Here is a 21,486-nt window from a genome sequence, read left to right as displayed (position 1 = left end):
TTTATAGAAACCTATTTTGAGATAGTTCAAATAAATCTGTAGGGAGCAAAAAATGACTTCTGAAGAGAGTCGGAGGTTCGAGACTATTTAGTACGACAGAATTCCATACAAATAAATTGTAATTTTTCCACAGTCTGTGGCTTACTTCATTGTCAAGCAAAACAGAATAATTAATTCTTACTCGAGACTTAATCGCGGGTCACAGCAGGTTCAGGTGTGGCTCTGGAAAGATGCCACGTTCCTATGGCAACTTCGAATCGCCATTTTGAGTGTTCTCGCGACCTCCCGCCCTGACGTCACTTCCGGTATCACCTGTGTGGTTACCGGGAGCCGTAAACAAGGTGTGCAAGCATCCAGAGAGCTGTCGGGATGCAGCAGAGCGGAGCGGCTGGAGGCCGTGGCTGCGCTCTGTTCCCACTGCTGGGCGTCTTGTTCTTTCAGGGTGAGAGCGTCGGCTGGGTCCCCCAACTTCCGGCCGAGGGGGGTTAGGGAAGATGGTCGGTTTTCCGGTTCCGGTGGGGGGGGTCTCAGGAAAGCCCCCACACCGTTTCTGGCAGTGCAGGAAGTGGGAAGGTGTGAGGGAGCGTGTTCTCTTCTTGTATTCACCAGCCGCCTGAGGGACGTTGGCAGCTTGTCAGTGCTTTCCTGAGCCCTGGGGAGCTCGACCACCTTGCGTGACTGCTTTGCAGTCTGGTGATGGCACGACGTGATAGAACCACGGAGCGCTCTGGCTTTGTGGGCACGCCGTGCTATCTTGTGATGAGTTACCAGCGGTTGACTCTGCTGTTGTTTTGTGGGCTGTATGTCCTGATTAGGAAGGGGCAGTTGTAGTGTTCGGGAGTTTGCCTCAGTAATTTTGGGAAAAAAAATCATGACTGTTGGTGCTTTTATTTTTTGTAGGTGATTTCCAGGGCCTTGGAAGTAAAATGTTTTATTAGTCACAGAAAGGATGTGCTGTGTTTTCGTTACAGTAGAGACGCATTTTGTTGAAAAAGCAACTGCTGTAGCATCTTAATAACATTTTTAAAATACAAGAAAGAGCATATCAACTTAAAATTTTTAATCTATTAACTAATATCGTAAGTACAGTAGTCACACTATGGCGTATTCTTAGAATTTGGGTAAATTTTGCTTTCCTGAAGTTTTCAAATTGCACAAATTTCAGCCTGACCTAATTACCTTCATTTTAGGGCGCAATTATGGATTTGTGTGTGTGTGTCTTGTCAGGAAATTATATGTTAATAGAGCTAGAAACAGAGTGAATTGTTAAATTCATAAAATTTCCCCGTGGCTAAGTGGGTATTTCTGAAGGGGTCCTTTGACCTAAAGACTTCAGTTGTTCTAAATCTTAGCAGGTAAGGCCAGGAAGTTATTTATTTGATGACTAATATTCATGTTGCCAGCACACTCCCTGATCCCTCCCAGCACTCTGTCATCACAAGTGTCCAGTTTTTCAGCTAAATTCTTTTGCAATATAATATTTAGGCTAACCTATCACTTCAAATAATCCCTGTTTCATCTTTCTCTCCCTCTCACGTATTCAAATATTGTCCTATTGAGAAAAAAAAATTCTAGAAATAATGGGTGGTTTCTTAAACTTGATGTCATTTCACATTGAAAAGCATCCACCAAATATAGCAGACCAAATAATTCAAACTTAAAAATTTATTTTATGACCTGTATGTACTCGAGTTGACTTATCTTTTGTCTTAAAAAAAATTATGGCTTTATTGAGATAGAATTCACATGCCATACAACTTACCCATTTAAAAGGTACAATTGGGTGGTTTTTAGTAAATTCACAGATCTGTGGCATCACCATCATAGTCAATTTTAGAATATTTTCATCATCCCAAAGAAAAACTCCATACACGGTAACAGTCACTCCTCACTCCTCCCTTCCTTCAGCCCCTGGCCGACACCAATCTACTTTCTATGGCTATGACTTGCCTATTCCGCACATTTCACATAAATGGAGTCATACAATATATGTTCCTTTGTGGCTTGTTTCTTTCACTTAGTGTGTTTTCAAGGTTCATCCATTTTTTTTAATATTAGGCAATAGACTTTGGTTTTATACCAGTGTTTATTTGCTTTTCCTCTTGAAAGATAGCACCCATTAAATGATTAGCTTCTTTGAATTCTCCAAGTTATAAACATGGTCCTGTTTTATCAGTTGTCATAGTACACAGAAACAATAGATGAGGCAGCCTAGGATTCTTATACGTATCTCCATTTAAGTGTGCACTTTTATGATCCAAATGTTGACAGATTTGTATTTTGAAAAACTGGGTGTACAAAACTGGGAGTTTTGTCATATTTTTTTCATTCCTTCTGTGTATAAAATTACATATATTTAAATGTGATTTTCTTGTTTTCCTCCCAAATTAAAAAAAATGCTAATTATTATGAGTATTTCTGTTGTTGGCTATTTTGACCTGGCAAGAATGCTTTTTTATTTAGGAGAAAAGATAAATATCCCTCAGCACACTACGCCATGGGTGAAAATTTCTAAATAAATGTAACAGTGGATTAGTAATTTTTTTCTTACTTTATTTTTTGAGTGGAGTAGACAAATTATTTTACATCTGTTGATTGTAAACACTTAATTTCAGTATAATATATATAGAGAAAAATGAACATACCATAATTGTACAGCTTAATGCATTTTTAGAAACTGAACACATTCGGGTAACCAGCACCTAAATCAGGATATAGAATGTTACTGGTATTCCAGAAACCTTCCTTATACTTCCTTCAGTCATTATCCTTCCTTTCAGTCATCATCCTTTCTCTCCCAAGGGGAACCAACATCCTGACATGTAGATTAGTTTAGTTCATCCATGGGTCTTACTTTTCTCTACACATTTAAGACCCACTTATCCAGTGTTTAGATTTCAGCAAAATGACTTTACATATTGATAATTGTAGAAAAATCATGCTCATGAATATGGAATTCAGATATATTAAGAAGTTGGTTGATAGGTAGATTTATTAATGGTGTACTTACTATAATTCAGTAACCAAATTTTGCTCAGAACTTGTAGTTTCTATGCTTATTTTGCAATGATTTTTGTTTCATAAAAAGGAAACTGTGCTGGTTTGGTTCAGTTTAATATTACTGAACATCCACGATGTACTAGTTTCTGTTTTGATGAGCTCAGGGTCTATTGGAGAAGACAGACAAGTCAGCAGATAATTTTAGAATCTGGTACTAAGAGAGAAATGTGGGAGCACAGAAGAGGTGCCCTTAATCTGCCATGAGGATACAGGGAAGACTTCCTGGATGTGCTGCCAAAGTTTAATCTTGGAGAAGTTAGAGATAGGGCATGAGTCAAATTCCAACATAGAGAGGAACATGAACAAAGCATAGAGGCACTAAATAACTTTCCAAGCAAATTTTCTGAAACTTATACTTTGATTGGGTTAACTTAAATCACATGTGGAGTCTGTATGTGCGTATGTAACAATCAGTGTGCAGAGTTAGCTGGAGGGACATTAATGATATTATGACTTAAAACTGTAACCCATATATTTCTTCTTTGCTCTAAATCAGGGTTGGCAAGCTTTTGTAAAAGGCTAGAGAATAAATATTTTAGGCTCTGTGGGCCATAGGGTCTCTGTTGCAACTACTTAGTTCTGCTTGAGTAGCACAAAGCATCTATAGACAATATATAAATGAAAAAATATGGCTGTGTTCTAATAAAACTTTATTTACAAAGAGACATTGTGGGTTCGATTTGGCTCACAGGCCATAGTTTGCTGACCTTTGCCCTACACCAAGTATCCATGGACATTATCTCTTGGCTATCTCAAAGGCACATTAAATTTATCCAAAATCAAGCTCATGTACTTCCCTGCCAACCCTGGTACTTTTCTAGTCTTTCCTATGTCAGTGAATGATATCGCCAAGTGAGAAATCTGGGAGTCATCCTTGACACTTCTGTTTCTCTAACATCCCACATCCAATCCACCACCAACTCTTGCTGTAAGTATTGTCTTCCTGGTTTTTTTCATGTCCACTATCACCAACTTCAACCTTTCTTTATTTCTCATTTGACTATTGTAGTAGCCTTCTAAGTAATCTCCCTGTATTTACTCGACTCCTCCTAAGTGTCTTCCCTAGAGTGATCTTTTAAAAATGAAAACTTCATCATGTCTCTTCTCCTTTAGTCCCATATTTAAGTATTTTCCATGGCTTCCCATTACTCTAAGATTAAGGACCCAAATCTCTGAGGTTCTGCATGATCTGCTTCCTGCTTACTTCCTAGCCACATCTTTCTCTCATGTTTTTTGTGTTGGAGCCATACTCCCTTCCTTTTAGTTCCTTGGCTGACTGTGCTCCTTCCTGGCACAGGACCTTTGCATATGCTGTGTTCTCTGCCTGGAATGCTCTCCCTCTCCTCACCTTGTCACCCTTCCTTCAGAGCTCAACTCAAACAGTAACTTTTTCAGGGAAACTTTCATTAACTACTCCCTTCTCCTCTACCATAACTGGTGCCATTCTCATAGTCACTCTCTTTGTCTTTGCTTTGTAGTACTTATCAGATTTTGTAATTATACATTTGTGTTTATGATTGGGTAATGTGTTGAACTTTTGCTGTATTTTAAGCCCCAAGATAGGGAGTGTATTTATTTTGCTCACATTTAATTCCAGGCTCAGACAGTGGCACAAAACAGATCCTCAGTAACTATATGTTTGAAGAATGAATGAATGGATAAGAGTATTGTCATGGAAGCCTTGGGGTAGAGAAGGATAGAGAAGAGCAAGGAGTCACTGCATGAGAGAGATCCAGTAAAATCAGGATAGAAGAGTATCTATTGGAGGTTTTATCAGTTGGATTTTGTAGTTTTAAGACATGATGCTCTTTACCAGAAATGGTAGTAGAGTCTGTATTGCACCACAGGGGCCCAGAAGTGAATGGGAAGAGAGGAATTGGAAATGCCGGGTGTACACTGCTCTTTCACGGAGTTGGCCTAGAAAGGAAAGAGAGGGCAGTAGTTGGTAACACGTTTGTTGTGTTTTTTTTGTTGTTAAGGATGGGAGAGACTTCTTTGTGTTTAGAGGCTGAAGGGGGATAGAGTCCCTCTGGAAAGGAAGAGATTTGAAGATAGTAGAGAGGGTTTTTCTGCTGAAGCAGGGCTTGGTGGGGAGGGATCTAAGGGCAGAACCAAAGGGGTTGGCCTTGTGTAGGTAAAGGGGTACCACACCCTTTCAGATTGGAAGTATGGGTGGTTGTAGACACAGGAGAGTGCATGGCTGGGCAGTTTGTATAGCTTTAAATTTCTTGAAAAAGTAAGAGGAGACGTTTTCTTCTGAGAATGAGGGATTTGGAGGTTGCGTAGAGGGTGGTGAGAATGGCAGAGGTTGGAGGAATCAGAAAGAGGAGCTGACCGAGGCTGGTTAAAGGGTCATTGTGCCTCATTAAGGGCTCAGCGATAGATGGAATCCACGAATTTCTTATGGTAACTGTCTGTGCAGTTGTGTGATTTTTCTCCTTCAGTGTGCACCCGCCACAGTCTAGGAGTGGTCATCTAGGGCTGAGCTTTTCCTGAACGGGTGCACTGGAAAGAGAGGAGTGTAGAGGACTTAAGAACGTTGGAAATACTGTAAAAAGGGGATAGGAAGAGAGATGGGTGGCTGAGGAGCACACTTTGTTCCTATACTAGAGTTTTTGGTGACCTGTCCACCTCTTTCTCTCAGTCTGTCTGCCTCCTTCCCTCGGAGTTTTTGCCCTTGAGGTGCTTGTGTGCAAAAGGGGAAATCGAGGGCAATCAACAGTACATGTGCTTGAGTAGCATTATGTACTAACTGTTAGGAGGGCAGTGAAGAAAGAGCAGTGAACTGCACCAGGGAAAGCGTCACAGACGCGGCTGCTATTGGAGCAGGGTTTTGAAGGTGTGTGAGCAGGTGTGGTAGGGGCAGGTTGGATTGGCAGAAATGAAGAGAGCCTTCCAGACAAAGCCATATTCAGAGAGTGGCATGAAAGGACAGAGTAAATTTGGGAAACGGAGGACATTCTGGGCATGGTGAAGGGGATGGGGGTGGGGGGGAGGTAGGTGGGTGGAGAGGCAGAAGTTTGGGGCCAGATTGTCACTATGTGGATTTTATTCTATAGCCCAAGAAGGAATTATTGAAGGTTTCTGAATGTTTGTGGTGTTCATTTTAATAACAGCTAACATATATTGAAAGGTTCTCTTTCAGAGGCTGTGCTAAGCATTTTATGTGTTATCTTATTTAATGTTATTGGATCCTTACAGTGATCCAGTGAAGTAGGTCTTGTCATTCTTCTCATTTACTGAGTAAGGACATTGAAACTTGAACAAGTTAGGTAGCTGTGATTAAAATCTCACAGCTAGAAAGTAGTTGGGCTAGAATGCAAATCCAGGTCTATTTAATTCTAAATCCATGCTTTCAAATCTCTTGTCTGTACCTACATTTTAGGATAAAGTAATAGTATCGGGAGAATGTGGATTATCTGCTGGATCTTAAATGGTGTGTAGGGTGGGTCGGGACTGAGGGCTTGGGAGAGAGTAGGGGCTGAGGGATGAAGGCTTTCCGGGCGAGGAACAGCGTTTGCCAAGTCATGGAAGGAACGACAAGTTTAGCATGGCAAAGTCAGAGTGGATGTGGAAGAAACAGAGGTAAGGCTCATCTTTGGGATGGGTCAGATGCTTATTAGAGTTGTGAGCTCAGTCTTGGTCTCCTCCTTTTAAGAAGAATGTGAACGGACTAGATTGTCTTGAGAGGAGCAAGGAAAACGATTCAAAGCAGACAGAGGTAAAGGTGTTGATGACTCATAACTGTGTCTGTGATGGGAAAGGTTGAGAGAGTGTAGGCAGAAATGAGGAGGTGCACTGGGCACTTACTCTGGGGTAGGCAGGCTTTCCAGTGTTAACACCCGTTTTAACTCATTTGTTCCTCACACTGACCTTCTAAGGTAAGTGCTGCTGTTATTATCATTCTCACCAGAGTGAGAAACTGAAGAGTAAAGGAGCTTGCTGAGACCACAGAGCCAGCAAGCCATAGTGCTGGGATTTGCATCCTACCTCAACCAGGGGGACTGCGGGTGTGTGGATGGACTGTGGGTTTGTTCTGTTCTGAATCCTCCCCACTCTGTTTGCCTTTGGCCTGCCAAAAGAATCAGGGCTTGTTGCAGTGGAGAAGAAAGCAATAAAAACAAAGTGCTGGTGACTTTCCTAGAAAATGACTCCCTCGTGGAAGATAAATTTCCACTCGGTGTTTTTTGAAAGGGGGTTGGTCAGAATAAAGTTGGAATGCCGATGTTGGGCCTATGAGCCGGTTATGGCAGTAGTTAAATCTCTAGAGAGTTTAAAAATGATATCTTATTTTTACATTTTAGAATGCATTAAATTGTTCTGTTTTCCTCCCCATGATTTACTTTTAATGGATGCGGGATTCATTAACCAGCTTTAAGAGAGGAAAAGATAAAACACAACTAGACAGAACCTGGGGGCAGTTTTCTAAAATTCTTTGAAAAGATTTCCTCTTCTCATTTCCTGTTCTCATTTTGCTGGTGGTTGAGAAAGTGGTAGCTTCAGGTTACAGCCAGGCTGTACGCAGGGGCAAGTCCCTTAGATCACAGCAGCTGCTATAATTCCTGGGGTGTCAGTGTGTCAGGGGGGTTGCACGGCATCGCCTTTTAGCTGCTGTGGGCGGACCTACTTGTTTGTACTGCATTTAACCACAAGTCTGTATTTGGAAAAATGCTGGTGTGATTAAGTTTTAGATTTTTACCCAAGCATCCATTCTGTGATTTAATATTGTAAGATGACAAAAATACTACCCTTGATTCATGCAGATACCTGCTTCTTGTCCTTCCGGGCTTGCCTGAGAAGATATTTATTTTATTACTCTGAGAGCTCGAAAAATGATAGTGTCTCTGTATTGCTCACTCACATCTGTTATCTATCCCACCCAAATGCTTACCTTTTAAATGTTTGGGCTTGCTTTGATTAGGTGTTCACATCGTCCTTTCCTTGGAGATTAAAGCAGATGCCCACGTCCGGGGTTATGTGGGAGAGAAGATCAAGTTGAAATGCACCTTCAAGTCGACTTCCTCTGTCACTGACAAACTCACCATAGACTGGACGTACCGACCCCCCAGCAGCAGTCGCACAGAATCAGTGAGTGCTTCCTATTAAGGAAATGTCTTTGAGTCTTCAGTGGTCAACAGCTCTGGACTCCCTTTTATTCCAGGTCCCAGGCATACCTCAGGCCTTCTCATCTTAGAATCAAACATGAGCTTCTACATAAATAGAGGAAGATGAGCTTCTATCCTGTATGGCATTCATTTGGTCATGTAGGGCTTTTCATTTTTCCATGTGAGAATATTGTAAATAAGCTATAGGAAAAAAATTGTCAGAAACTCCGAGGAGATGTGGTTTAATTTTGTTTCCCCTTTGTTGTTTCCTTTTGCATGTTATCATTGCTTGTTTTCAGATTCAAGCTACTAAAAAGAGTACCTTCAGTACTGTGGGATAGAAAAATTCTATAGGTCCCCATCATAGACATCTTTTCTCATAAAGTTGCTCATTTCCTGTGGTATGAGGTTGTCTCAATGGGTGTATCTGTTGGTATATCTGTACTCTGTGGATTTGTCTTGGCCTCGTCTCCTAGTGTATAAACATCTGCATTGATTTATATGGCTCCCTTTGAAGGAGATGGTGGCACCTCGTGTGGGTGACAGATGGTCTTGCAGTATTAGAAGCAATATACTTTATACACACATATAAAACACATTTATGGTTCAGCTCCCATTGTGGATGTCTAATTGAAGATTGCAATGCTGTAAAAAACCCTTTCTCTTTATGCTTCCAGCAATATCTTTAGTTCAGAATAGATGCTATCAAGAATGCGAATGTCGTAGCTGTATGTAAATTACATTTTTGAAAGTATCCTTAATTCTTTTATCCTGTTTCCTTTATTGGAGAACTTTCTCTTTGATTTTAATATATAAGCTTTGAGTTTTGTTTTAGGACCCATTATCGAATGCCACATAGCTAGGAGCCAGGTAGGGGTTTCCCTCGAAGGCAGCTAGGAGTCTATTCATGGTTGCTTTTTCTTTAGATTTAAAATAGTTCACTTTATTTCCAGTGGTCAGAAAACTATGGCTGGCCTTATTTGACTCTGCCTCCTTGACCAAAAGTAGGACAGAGCGTGCAGTGGGAGATCTTCTTGGTTCAGAAACCTTAATTGCAAACAGCAGTTCCTGTATGCTGCTGCTTTCTGTGAGACTGGGTCAGAAAGCAAGCTCACGCAAGTTGGAATCAGTGGACCCGTAAAGTCACGTTACCTGATTGCCACAGTCCAGGTCGAGTCAGTCAGGATTCTGTCAGACTAAGAGGTTGGCAAGGATTTGGGTATCACCAGTTCAACTTGGAGCTTACAGGTTAGATTATTCTTGAAGATACACAGCAGGCCTTGTTTTGTCAGAAAGAATTTCAAACCCTTCTATATAGATGCTGATAATCAGTGGTAGGCATTCTTTACCTCCCTTTGAGTGGGTGGGTGTGTTTTTAAAGATTTTATTTTTAAGTAATCTCTACACCCAACATGGGTCTCGACCTCACAACCCTGAGGTCAAGAGTCACTGCTCCACAGATTGAGCCAGGCAGGTGCCCCTTACCTCCCTCTTTGGAACACTCATCACACATGTTATTAATTCTTAATATCTGTTTTTTCCATTAGACTGTAAAATCCATGAGAGCAGGACCTGTGCCTGTTTGGCTCTCCCTCTGTCATTTTGCTTAACACAGTGCCTAGCACATAGTAGGTGTGCCATAAATATTTGTTGAATGAATGCACGAACAAATGAACTGAGAAGTGATTCAACATCTTCTCTGGGAAGCTGCTCTTCAGAATTGAGCAATTTAGTGGTTGTAAATGGGGAAGTACCAAGTAAACAAAGAAAGAGGAAAGCCTTGAATCTTGCATAAGAGAGAAAGATCATATTGTCTACCTACCACCAGATCATATTGTCTACCTACCACCAGAAAGATCATATTATCTACCTACCACCAGATCATATTGTCTACCTACCACCAGAAAGATCATATTGTTTGCCTACCACCAGACATAATGAGGTGCTTCTGGTGACAAAGTGACCGGTCACCAATGTGAAGAGGCACCATTTTAATTCAATGTACATTCATTGAGTCCTGATCATGCATTTGGCTTGGGGTTTTTATTAATTGCCAAGATAGATAACTCAAGAGAGGCTTGGTTATATTGTACCTACTTTTGTTTGAGATTAAGCCGAAGTTTCCCCTGCCCACATACTGCCTGTGTGCCTTTGAATAACTCACTTAGTTTTTGGCCTTGTTTCCCTTTCTACAAATTTGGAATAATCATACCTGCCCCGTGTATCGTTCAGTGTTGTTATGCGGATCAAGTGAGTAAATCTGTGGGAATCACTTGCACACCAGACAGGACTACACAAATAATAGACGCTACTTTAGAATAGGGCTTCTCAGCTTTGGCACTGTTGACATTTTGAGCTGGAGAATTCTTTGTTGTGGGGGGCTATCCTATGCACTGCAGGATTTTTATCAGTATCCCTGACCTCTACCCACTAGATGCCAGTAGCACTCTCCCCAACTGTGATAACCAGAAGTGTCTCCAGATATTGCCAGATGTTTCCTGGAGGCCCACATTGCCCCCAGTTGAGAACTACTGCTTTAAGACTTCAAGGAGAATTTAGATCTTCGAGAGTTAGGATCCTAGGACTCTTTGGTCTATCATTTTCCTGATAAGTTGTATTAACTTGTCTTTTAACCTATAGGATGGAGGTGAACAAAACATAAAAAAAAAAGTCCAACTGAGAAAACCCATTATGCATTTGTATTTTATTTTGGACCTACTTAGCTTTACTTTTTCATTGCATTTTGCAAATTAACTGTTTTGTTTGTTTGTTTGTTATGGTGTTGCTTTCTCAGATTTTTCATTATCAGTCCTTCCAGTACCCAACCACAGCAGGTACATTTCGGGATCGAATTTCCTGGGTTGGAGATGTATACAGAGGGGATGCGTCTATAAGCATCAGCAACCCTACCCTAAAGGACAATGGGACATTCAGCTGTGCTGTGAAGAATCCCCCAGATGTGCACCATAATATTCCTGTGACAGAGCTAACAGTCACAGAAAGGGGTAAGCTAACTGCCACCTTCTTCTGCCGGGTTCTGTGACTACCGTGCTGCGTACTGGAGAGGTCAGGGACAAGCAACTAGCTGTCTTTGTAAGCCAGTCTGTCAGTGGAACATTCTGCCATCCTGAACTGTCTATTAGGATGAATTTCTTGATCTTGATTTTGCAAACTGAAGTTGTTATTCAAATGTTGTTACAGTTTCCCCATTATTTATTTTTTATTTTAACTTCAGGTGACCAGAGGTCTTGTGGAACGCGTCGCAAACCCCTAAGTAAATGGAGGCTTGTTATCTGTGTGAAGCAGAAGTCATTTGATTTCCCCAGTCTGTTCATACCCTCAGTTATGAGGCCGTGGTCTTGCCCATGTGTTGAAAGGGTGCCCCTTCTAATGATGGGAGGCAGCACATTTCTTTTATGTTGCAAAGGGCGGCAGTTTCCTTTTATCGAGAAGCATGGGAAAGTAGGTTAAGGACTGACCTTTTTTCCTACGTTATTCTCGGGTGACTACTGAGTGGTCAGTCTAATCCACAGTTGGCTGTGAACCAAAGATGCACAGATACGGAACTGCATTATGGTTCGTTATAGATGCCTTATCATCTCCCAGGTCTTTCTCAAGGTCTGTCTGTCCGTCTGTCTTTTTCTCCCCCTTTCTTTCTCCCTTCCTTTCCCTTCCTCCTCTCTTTCTTTCTTCTTCTTCTTCTTTTTTTTTTAAGATGATAACTCAAGGTTTCAAGGATACAGGCATGTTCATGCTGCAGGCTGAGTAGAAACTAGTATAGTTTTTTGGAAGTCAGTTTGGTCGTATGGACCTGATCCCTTAAAAGCGTATGCCCTTTGATCCAGGAATCCCATTTTAAATTTTATCTTCAAAAAATACAGGTAAATACGAGGATTTATGTACAAGGATGATCATCATAATGTAACTTGTAGATTCAAGGAATTGGAAACAGCTTCAGTGTCCAGCATTACAAGATTGGTTCAGTAAATTACTCAGTGTGGTAGAATCCTGTGCAGCCATGACAAAGTAACACTCGGAGGGAATTTTTAATGACCTGGGAAAAATTTATCATATATTACATAGAAAGGGGAATTTAGAAATAGTCCGTAAAAAATACGATCCATACTTCTAAAACTAGGCACTCTCCTCCCTATCTGCAGACCCGTACGTGCATACTCCTAGAAAGAACACCGAACGGGTGGATACCAACGTGTCAGTCCTATGTAGTGGGATGATGGGTCCATTTTTGTTCTTTGTACTTTTGTGTACTTTCTCCCTCTTCTATAACAAGTTTATTCTTGTTGTAATCAGAATACAAGAGCAAAAGTAAAATCTAACTCATGTCAAAGAAGGCCCTTTTGCATGTGTCTCCCTCTCAGCTTCCCTCTTTCCTCCTCTAGGTTTTGGCACCATGCTCTCCTCCGTGGCCCTCCTCTCCGTCCTTGTCTTCCTCCCCTCAGCTGTGGTGGTGGTTCTGCTGCTGCTGAGGATGGCGAGGAAGTCCGCAGGGCTGAAGAAGAGGAGCAAGTCTGGCTACAAGAAGTCGTCTATTGAGGTTTCAGATGAGTAAGTTCAACTGGAGCCCCGAGCACCTAACCCCTTTCCTGTTCAGAGCCCTGCTTTGTGGCAGGTCCCCAGAGCCCTGAATGCACCCCTTTCCTTTTTCCCAGGCCCAGTTTAGTTCTGCCGAGGAGTACGAGAAGCAAGGTTGGAAGTGAATGTAGTGGATATTAACTTGGAGAGAGAGATGGAGGGGTGAATATAGGGTCCTAGTCTCTGCTTTGGAAATCAGACTGTTCTGTGCTGTGGTTCTGCATATGAATTCTGAAGTGGAGGGGCGCCTGTGTGGCTCAGTCAGTTCAGCGTCCAGCTCTTGACTGGCTTAGGTCATGACCTCAGGATTGTGAGATCAAGCCCCACATCAGGCTCCGTGTTGGGCGTGAAGTCTGCTTAAGATTCATTCTCTCTCTCTCTCTCCCCTGCCTCTCTTTCTCTTTCTCCCCCTCTCTAAATAAATAAATAAAAATTCTGGAGTGTGTATCAAAATTCACAGGAAATTCCAACGAGTCAGTTATTTTTCCCTTCCCTTCTCGGCACCAAGCTGATGTGTCCCGACAGAAAATGCCTAAGCAGTGAGGAAGGCTTTAAGAGTTGTCTTGGACAGCAAAACCAGTTTAAATAAGCAAGTTGTGTTCTTGGTCAGCAGATGCTCTGAGGGGCTAATCAGATTGGGATTATCAAAGGCATTTATGAACCATCATGTTGCCAGTGAGCAGGCATGAGCCAGTATTTTCCCTAGGAGTAAATCTACTAAAAACAGGTGACAGAGGTCTGCATAAAACCCATTTTGGTTCTTCATTGTCTCTATCAGAGCTTCTTAGCCTTAGGAGGGAAGTCTTCCCGAGGGAGGGTCTGAAATGTTCTTTTTCTGCGCACGTGTGCATGTGTGTACTTGTGCATGTATGTTTATTTCATGGGAGAGAGAGTGCCCTTTATAGGAATCTGTGGCCCCCCCAGAAATGTAAAGAGCTCTTGGTAGAAATACTAAGATGTCTATTTCTAAGCACGATCTACCAAGATTCCTTATGCTCCAACCTTCAGGCCCCTTGTTCCCTGACATTTTATCTCGTTCACTCCACATGCCAGATACACAGCTTATTTTCTTCTCTAAATAAGCTGCACTCCCTCAGGTCTTTTTTCTTTTTTTCCTCCACATGCTTTTCTCTTGCTTGGAATCCTCTCCTTCCTTCCCTTCTTTTCCTGGAAAACTCTTCCTGATCCTCCAAGACCCAGCTGGAATGTCTCCTTCTCCGGAGTCTCCCTGAGTCCTCCCCGGAGAACAGGTCACTCCCTCCTCTTTGCTGCCCTAGCAGTTTGACCTTAAGCTTATGAAAACATTTTATTACATTGTGTCATAATGTGCTTGTTAGGTTTCAACAGGTTTCTCACACCCATGAGGCTGGGAGCTCTTCAAGGGGCAGTGTTTCCTTTATGTCTTGGTCCCCAGCCCAGCACAGTGGCTCAGACGCGGTTGGTGCCCAGTACATTTCTAAGTAAATGATTGGGACCAGCTCCTATTTATTGGGCACTTGCTATGTGTCAGACACTGTGGTACGTGGTTTACATGTGGTTATTTTTTATCCCAGCACTTAAGTAACCTGCCTACTCACCCTTCTAGCAAGTGGCAGAACTGGAATTTACAGCGAGACCTGTCTGACCTCGCTAGCTGTGCGCTTACGTGCTCTGCTGTACTGAGGACAGTGATTGTTCAGATTTGCTTTGTCCTTTTTCTCCAGCACAGACCAAGAGGAGGGGGATGACTGCGTAGCGAGGCTTTGTGTTCGTTGTGCCGAGTGCCTGGTAAGCCCATGCCATTTCTCTGTTCACTGTTGGTGTTCCATTTTCCTGTTTACTTAAGGGGATCCTTTGCCACAGAGGCAGCAGATGATGGGCGGATAATGTCCAGAGCAAGGTATGAACCAAGGTCTTCCCCCAAAGCATTTTGGTCTCGGGGGACCCATTCTAACCATTTTTTTGTTTTCTGTCTCCTGGGCATAGGGTGGTGTCCTTAGGTTAGGGAGGGTTAGGGGAGTCTCTGCCTACTGACAGCACCCTGCTAGAGGAGGAGCCTGTGCCACCAGGGTCATGCTAGGAGACTTTGGCTGGCTGGACTCAGAATCCTGAATTGAACTTTCCTGCTGTGCCTCAGTTCTTCTCCCAGGGAATTAGAGTGATATAACCTGTTAGGTGATTTATGGCGTTATCAGCATGAAATACCATGTTACAGGGTTGCCTGGGTGGCTCAGCCGGTTAAGTGTCTGCCTCTCAATCTCAGCTCGGGTCTTGATCTCAGGGTTGTGAGTTCAAGCCATGTGTTGGGCTCTCTGCTGGCCGTGAAGCCTACTTAAAAAAAAAAAAAGAAAAAAAAAAAAAAGAAAAAAAAAAAAAGAAATATCCATGTTGGAAGGCCTGAGTGTTGATTTAAATTTGAAAAAGGCTGTCATCCCTCCATTTTTTAAGCTCTTGCTGTGATTGGTAGGCTTGTGTGGCTGTCCCAGCGTCCTAGGAGGAGAGACTGTCTGATGTGGTGCAGTTGGAAACAGGTCAAAAGCAACTTATGATCTAATATGAAACATACCTGTCATTGTAGGGCTTAAACTAGAGTTCTCTTTGTACTCACTGCCAGGCTCAGCACTTGGCCAGATGACTACAGCCCAACTGTTCACTGCAGTGTTCTTTGTCTCTCTCTCTGTCAAACTTGAGTGTAAGAGCTAAGATGAGGGGAAGGTTGAAGAGGATCTAGCAATAACCCTTCAGGGTTTGAACACTCTGATAACACAAAATAAGGTCGTGTTCGTGATTGTCGTCATCCACATTTCAGATATGAATTCATTCAGCACTTATTTACTGAGTATCTGATACATGCCAGATATGATTCTGGGTACTTAGGAAACACATGTGAATAATACTGACAAAAATCTCTGCCCTCAAATAACTTACATTCTTTTCCATGCATAGAGAACTTTCATTCTTCAAGACACAACTGAACTGTCACTTTCTTGTAAATTGTGGGTACAAACAATAACTAACTAAATCTTTTAAAAATAAGCAAAACATAGAGTATACCAGATGGGGGGCGCCTGGGTGGCACAGCGGTTGGGCGTCTGCCTTCGGCTCAGGGCGTGATCCCGGTGTTATGGGATCGAGTCCCACATCAGGCTCCTCCGTTATGGGCCTGCTTCTTCCTCTCCCACTCCCCCTGCTTGTGCTCCCTCTCTCACTGGCTGTCTCTATCTCTGTCAAATAAATAAATAAAATCTTAAAAAAAAAAAAAAAGAGTATACCAGATGGTACTTAATGCGGTAGAGAAAAACAAAATAGGGAAAGGAGATGGGATGGCTTGATACAGGGTGTGATATTAAATAGGGTGACAGGGGACACCCTCACTAAAATGATATTTGAGCAAACACCTGAAAGAAGTAGATGGGAAGCCATATAGCTGTTGTGGAGGAACATTCCGGACAGAGGAAATGGTAGGTGCAGCGACTCTGTGGAGGGGCCATGATTGGCACGTTCTTGGGACAGCAAGGAGACCAGTGTGGCAGGAATGAAGTGAGAAAGGGGAGGAATCGCTTTTGTTGATATCAGAGAGACAGTGCCATGTCTTATGAACATAATAAGTGAATGGAGTGAACTGGGCTTTTTTTCCTGATGAAATGGAATGCACTGGAGGTTTTTGAGAGGAGAAACACTATGTATTTCCAAAGGCTCACTCTGGCTCCTGTGTTGAGAATAGGTGGTACCATGGTCAAGGGACCATGACAGTCAGAGAGCCCAAATAGGAGACCTTAGCAATAATGCAGATGAGAGAAGATGGTACTGGCTTGAACCAGGGTGGTAGGAAGTGGTTGTATTCTGATTATAGTTTGAAGGGAAAGCCAGAAGGATTTATGGATGGGTCCTCACGTATCTGTGAAAGAATGAGAGGGATCAGGGATAATTCCATGGTTCTTGACTTGAGCAACTGGTGGAATCGCTAGAATAGGTGGAGTAGATGTAGACTAGAGCCCTGGAGCTCTCCAAGGTTGATAAATTGGGAAGAGGAAGGGGAATTGGTAAAGGAGGCTGAGAAAGAATGTCTAGTGAAGTAGGAGAAAACCAGGAGGGTTTGCTATCATGGGAGCCGAGTGGAGAATGTGTTTCAAGGTAAAGAGGGTGATTAACTGTGTCAGTTGCTCCTGAATCAGGTCAAGTAAAACGAGAACTTAGATTTGATTATTGGCTGATCTGGTGATGTGGAGGTCATTGGTGACCTTGGCAAAAGCAGCTTCAGGAGAATAGAGGGGAAGAAAGCCCGAGGGGGGCTAAGGTTGAGAAAGAATGCAAAGAGAGATATTGGTGACAGTGGGTGTCAACAGCTCTTGCAAGGAGTTTTGCTGTGAAGAGATGCAGAGAAATAGGGTGATAGGTAGGAGGGAGATGTGTGTCAAGAGTTACTTTCTGTTTAAGATGGGAGAAATGATAGCTCATTTGTATGCCAATGGAAATCATTCAGTAGAAAAGGAAAAAATGATGCTACAGGAGGAGAGGGAGGTGGCGGGAGTAGCTCCAGAGTGTGATGCCCAATGGGGATGCTGACCTTAGAGAGAGGCAGGGAGAGGGGATCCATAAGAAGAGTAAGGAAGGCCACGCAGATGGGCCCAGATGCAGGTGAGTGCATAAACATGGTGACTGGAGCTCCTGGCAGTTCCCTGCTCAGCACTGTATTCCACATGTCAGGAGAAAGCAAGGTCATCTGCTGAGAACGAGGTGAGGAGGAAGGGCTGGAGGTTTGAGGAAAGAGGGAAAGGTATGGAACAGTCATCCAGGAGAATAGGAGAACGATGGGCCCGAGAAATGTGGCGTGCCAGGTAGTTACTAATTGGCCACTTGAGGTTAGAAGTAATGAATACAAGTTTAAATAATAAAAATAAGAATAATGGTAGCCGTAGCTAATCTTGAATGAGTGCTTACACAGCGCTAGGCACAATGTGGAGTGATTTCTGTACATTGTCTCATTCAGTTCTTGTTGCCTTTCTATGAGGTATCTGTATTTTTATTACCCCCCCATTTTACAGATAAGGAAACTGAGGCCTAGAGATGTTTAATAACTTTACTCAAGGTCACACAGCAGCAAGGGGTGGAGCTGGCGCTGGAACTCAGGGAAACCGAAAAACCCAGGCTCAGCTACAGTTCTCATGTTCTGCTGCAGACGGGCGCCTTTTCGTGTGTGTTGAGGTTTTAAAAAATACCCACCATGGAAAAGGGAACTGTTAGGGTGTCAAAGCAGAAATTAGTCCAAAAGACAGCAAATGTATTGAGGTCCTGTGAGGCTTCATGGGAATGCAGGTGCACTGAGTCCGTGCCATTTCAGCGTCAGTGTCACCTCGTGCTGAGTTCTGTCGAGGGGTCCTAGCACGACGTCTTCATCTAAACTCTGACAGTCACATTCTACTTCATATCAACACCACAACTGCTGTTCTTTCCCTCCAGGACTCAGACTATGAAGAGACATATTGATGAAAGTCTTCATGATACAAGAAGAGTCACCTGCTGGCCGAAGATGTCCCGTTCCACTGGCAGCTAAAGCCTCAGAGAAGTGGAGCTGGCTTGGATGGCGGTGATGGTGGATTCTGGAAGTCATCAGGAGAGACTTCAGGAACCATTTATTTATTGAAAAAATGTTCTTTTTATATTTATAAACTGTTCACGAACTCTCCAAAGAAACTTATAACTACCCCTTTTAATAAGTTACACTCTAGTTGAATGAAGGAGTTCTCTTCTTGAATAGAAAGACACTTTTTGTTTCCCCTGTGCTCTTGAATGTATTACATATTTTCTTCCAGTTATTTGAGGGGAATCCTAAATGTTGGCCACACCGTGGGTGCCAAAATAGCTTAAAAAAATGAAATGGAGCTCGTAGCTTCCTGATGTGCTACCAGATGAAGTGTTTGTTGGGGATCAGTGTCCCTTGTTATTTGCTCCATGAACGTTTTCAGCTGTGAATCAGCAAAGAGCATATACTCCTGGGTTTCATGACACTATCAGTTGTGTCTGCGTGACTTGGAACCCTAATTTCCTTTGAGTTGGCAGGGCCAGGAGTCCATGTTTTGCTTTGACCGGGTTTTTAAAGTATTAAAGTATCATCAATTTATAATTAAGGAAGGGAATGGTGACCTAAGGGGTCCCTTTCTTTTGTCTTGCTAGGTGCAGTTTCTTACTTTACTTTCTTATAGCTGACTGATTCGTGGTTTCCCTCTTGATGTCCCAGATCAGAGGCAAGAAAAACTTTTTGAAAGGTTTTTAGTGGGGAATGTAGAGAACCTTTTCGCAGTTATTTGCGAGGAAATACTCTTTTTTAACAAATCCCATTCTGGAGTTCAAATGTTGGATTGACTTTAATGATTGACTCTCTGTTTATAGGAAATAGTCTTTTGAGTCATTCTTCAGAACTTTTTTGTGTTCTAAAATGCACCAAACATGAGTGAGCTAAGGTATTTACAAACAGTTTTTGCATAATATTTGATATAAGAAAGTGAGGTGGTACAAAACCTCTACTTCTCGTTTCTGTTCTCTGATACCTTATATCGACTTCCTCCACTTTCCTTCAGCAACCGATTTCATATTTTAATTTACATGGGATTTTCTGTAAGCCATTAGAAAATACGCGGGACATGTCTGGAAGGATCGACAGTGTAGTCCTCTGTAAAAGAGCGAGAGAGTTTACTTCTCAATTATGAGAGACAAAAGTTATCCCCTCCTCCCATCTTTGTTTTTTTCAACAGGGGAGTCCATGGTTCTTCACTAGGTGGCTCGGGAGGTCTCCATTATTACAGCATCCTACAGCATATACATTATATAAAAAAATCACTTCGCCAGGATTCACTTTTAAAAATTTGGGTTATTAGTTCTGGAAGTCATCGGTAAAGACTTTAAGAAATATGACATAGGTTTGGCCTGGCCTCTCTTGTCAATCCAGTCCATACAGAAGAGAGTCTGGTTAGTTAATTAGACATTATGCTTTTCGCCTGGTCACATAAGGAAGTGGGAGAGGAAAAGACACATTGACTGTTTATTTCCAGTGGTTAAGCCTCAAAGTCTTGAGCTCCTTGGGCTCGTCTGGGGCCAGTCTAGTGAGAAGTCTGACACCTCAGCAGAGGGGAAAACATGTTTGAGCAACGAGAGTAAATACTTTGGGCTCTAGGACATTTGAAGATAGAGATCTAATTGTGAGGCAGACTTCTTGTGGGTCCTCGTGTCTGAGAAAGAGATGATGCTACGGGAACCCAGCTAAAACCACATTTCATGAATTGAGGAACTGGTTTTATCTGGGTTTTCTTGTGATTTCCTTTCGGGCATGTTATGAGGATTAATCTGGGGTAGTACGTTTGTCCCTTTAGGTAGATGGTGCTCTGGGGATACTTGGTCATTGTTATTTTGTAGCCTTGATGGTGATTTGAACAAGTCCCTTTCTTCTTAAGTGATGGAACAGTAGTGTCCTTCACGGGAAGAGAGTAAGCTGATTGCTTAGTCTGTTCCATGGCTTTAAAAGGTCACATCAGTCATAAGGGTGCTATCAGTGTCCTTGCTCATCTCTCTCCTGAGTCTGGCTTACAGCCTTACAGCTTTTCTTTCTTTCTTTCCTTTTTTTTTGTTGTTTTTTTGTTTTTTGGGTTTTTTTTGTTGTTGTTTGTTTTTTGTAAGATTTTATTTATTTGACACACAGAGAGAGACAGAGAGAGCACAAGCAAGGGGAATGGCAGGCAGAGGGAGAGGGAGAAGCAGGCTCCCCACTGAGCAAGGAGTCTGATACAGGACTCGATCCCAGGACCCTGGGATCATGACCTGAGCCGAAGGCAGACGCTTCACTGACTGAGCCCCCCAGGCGTCCCTCCTTTCTTTTCTTTCTTCCTTTCTCTCTCCCCCAAAGGAGTAAAAAGCAGTGTTTGGATACCTGTCTTCCTTAAGGATGGAAAGAAGTTCAAGTTTTTTGTTTTTGTTTTTTAAACTTACTCTTTTAATATCTTCTTCTCAGGTGCTCTTCTCTTTTTCTTTCTGCTGCTCTGGATGCGGAGCACGCTGTCTGAAGACCAGCCTTGTCTAGAGAGGAAATTTAATTCTGAAAGCTTCAGACGGAGTGAAAAGCCTTTCAGAATTTTTCTTTGGCTGCTGAAGGCATTACTCATGGTTACATTACCTTAGAAGTTTTGCACATTGAGCTCTTAATTCTGTTACCAAATGTGAATTTATAAAATGCTTTGTGTTTCCCATGGGGCCTGTTACCCCAGGCTTCTTGGAGAATGTCTTAGTTCTCTGCAGCTCCCAAAGTGTGCACTGGTGCTTCAGGAGGGAATGTTGTACGTCCCTGTGCAAAAAAATTGTTGGAGGCCAAATCCCGAATCTGAAAGTTCTATTGTGTTACTCCCTTACGGTTCCAAATGAGAGCCGTAAGAAGACCCATAGGGAGTGGACCAAGACTATCGTTTAATTGTGCTACTGGAAACTTTGCTGCCAGAAGAGGCAGCTCCATTCCTCTGACCCCCGTGTCGGACTGTTGGACTATTAACAGCTGCATTTCTCTGCGGGTTTTTTTGTGTGTGGTGCTTTTTTTTTTTTTTTTTTTTTTTTGCAGGAGCATGTGCACTGTTGGGCCATATGCACAGACATCGTGACTCTTGAGATCTTTACCACATCACAATTAATAAACTGCTTTGCACTTTCTGGCTACTTTTTGGTGTGTGTCTACTTATAAAATGAGAGCCGTTATATGGAAGGGGAGGAG

The 21,486-nt window shown here is 42.5% G+C and overlaps 1 protein-coding gene across 2 annotated transcripts; it reads left to right on the top strand.

The window, feature by feature from the left end:
• Nucleotides 1-304: 304 nt before the first annotated feature.
• On the top strand, nt 305-21,431 carry MPZL3 (myelin protein zero like 3). 2 transcript variants are annotated; one of them, XM_026505656.4, is made up of 6 exons: nt 305-442; nt 7,982-8,148; nt 10,960-11,170; nt 12,566-12,731; nt 14,462-14,525; nt 18,198-21,431. In XM_026505656.4, the coding sequence occupies exons 1-6, from the start codon at nt 370-372 to the stop codon at nt 18,222-18,224; spliced, it is 708 nt and encodes a 235-aa protein (XP_026361441.1). In that variant the 5' UTR covers nt 305-369; the 3' UTR covers nt 18,225-21,431. The 2 variants fall into 2 exon arrangements, with proteins under 2 accessions (XP_026361441.1, XP_026361440.1); XM_026505655.4 differs by lacking the exon at nt 305-442 and adding an exon at nt 6,533-6,645.
• The last annotated feature ends 55 nt before the right edge of the window (nt 21,432-21,486 follow it).

Source organism: Ursus arctos, unplaced genomic scaffold, assembly GCF_023065955.2.
Source record: "Ursus arctos isolate Adak ecotype North America unplaced genomic scaffold, UrsArc2.0 scaffold_22, whole genome shotgun sequence".
Taxonomy (NCBI): Eukaryota; Metazoa; Chordata; class Mammalia; order Carnivora; family Ursidae; genus Ursus; species Ursus arctos.
This window is presented reverse-complemented; position numbering and strand designations above follow the sequence as displayed.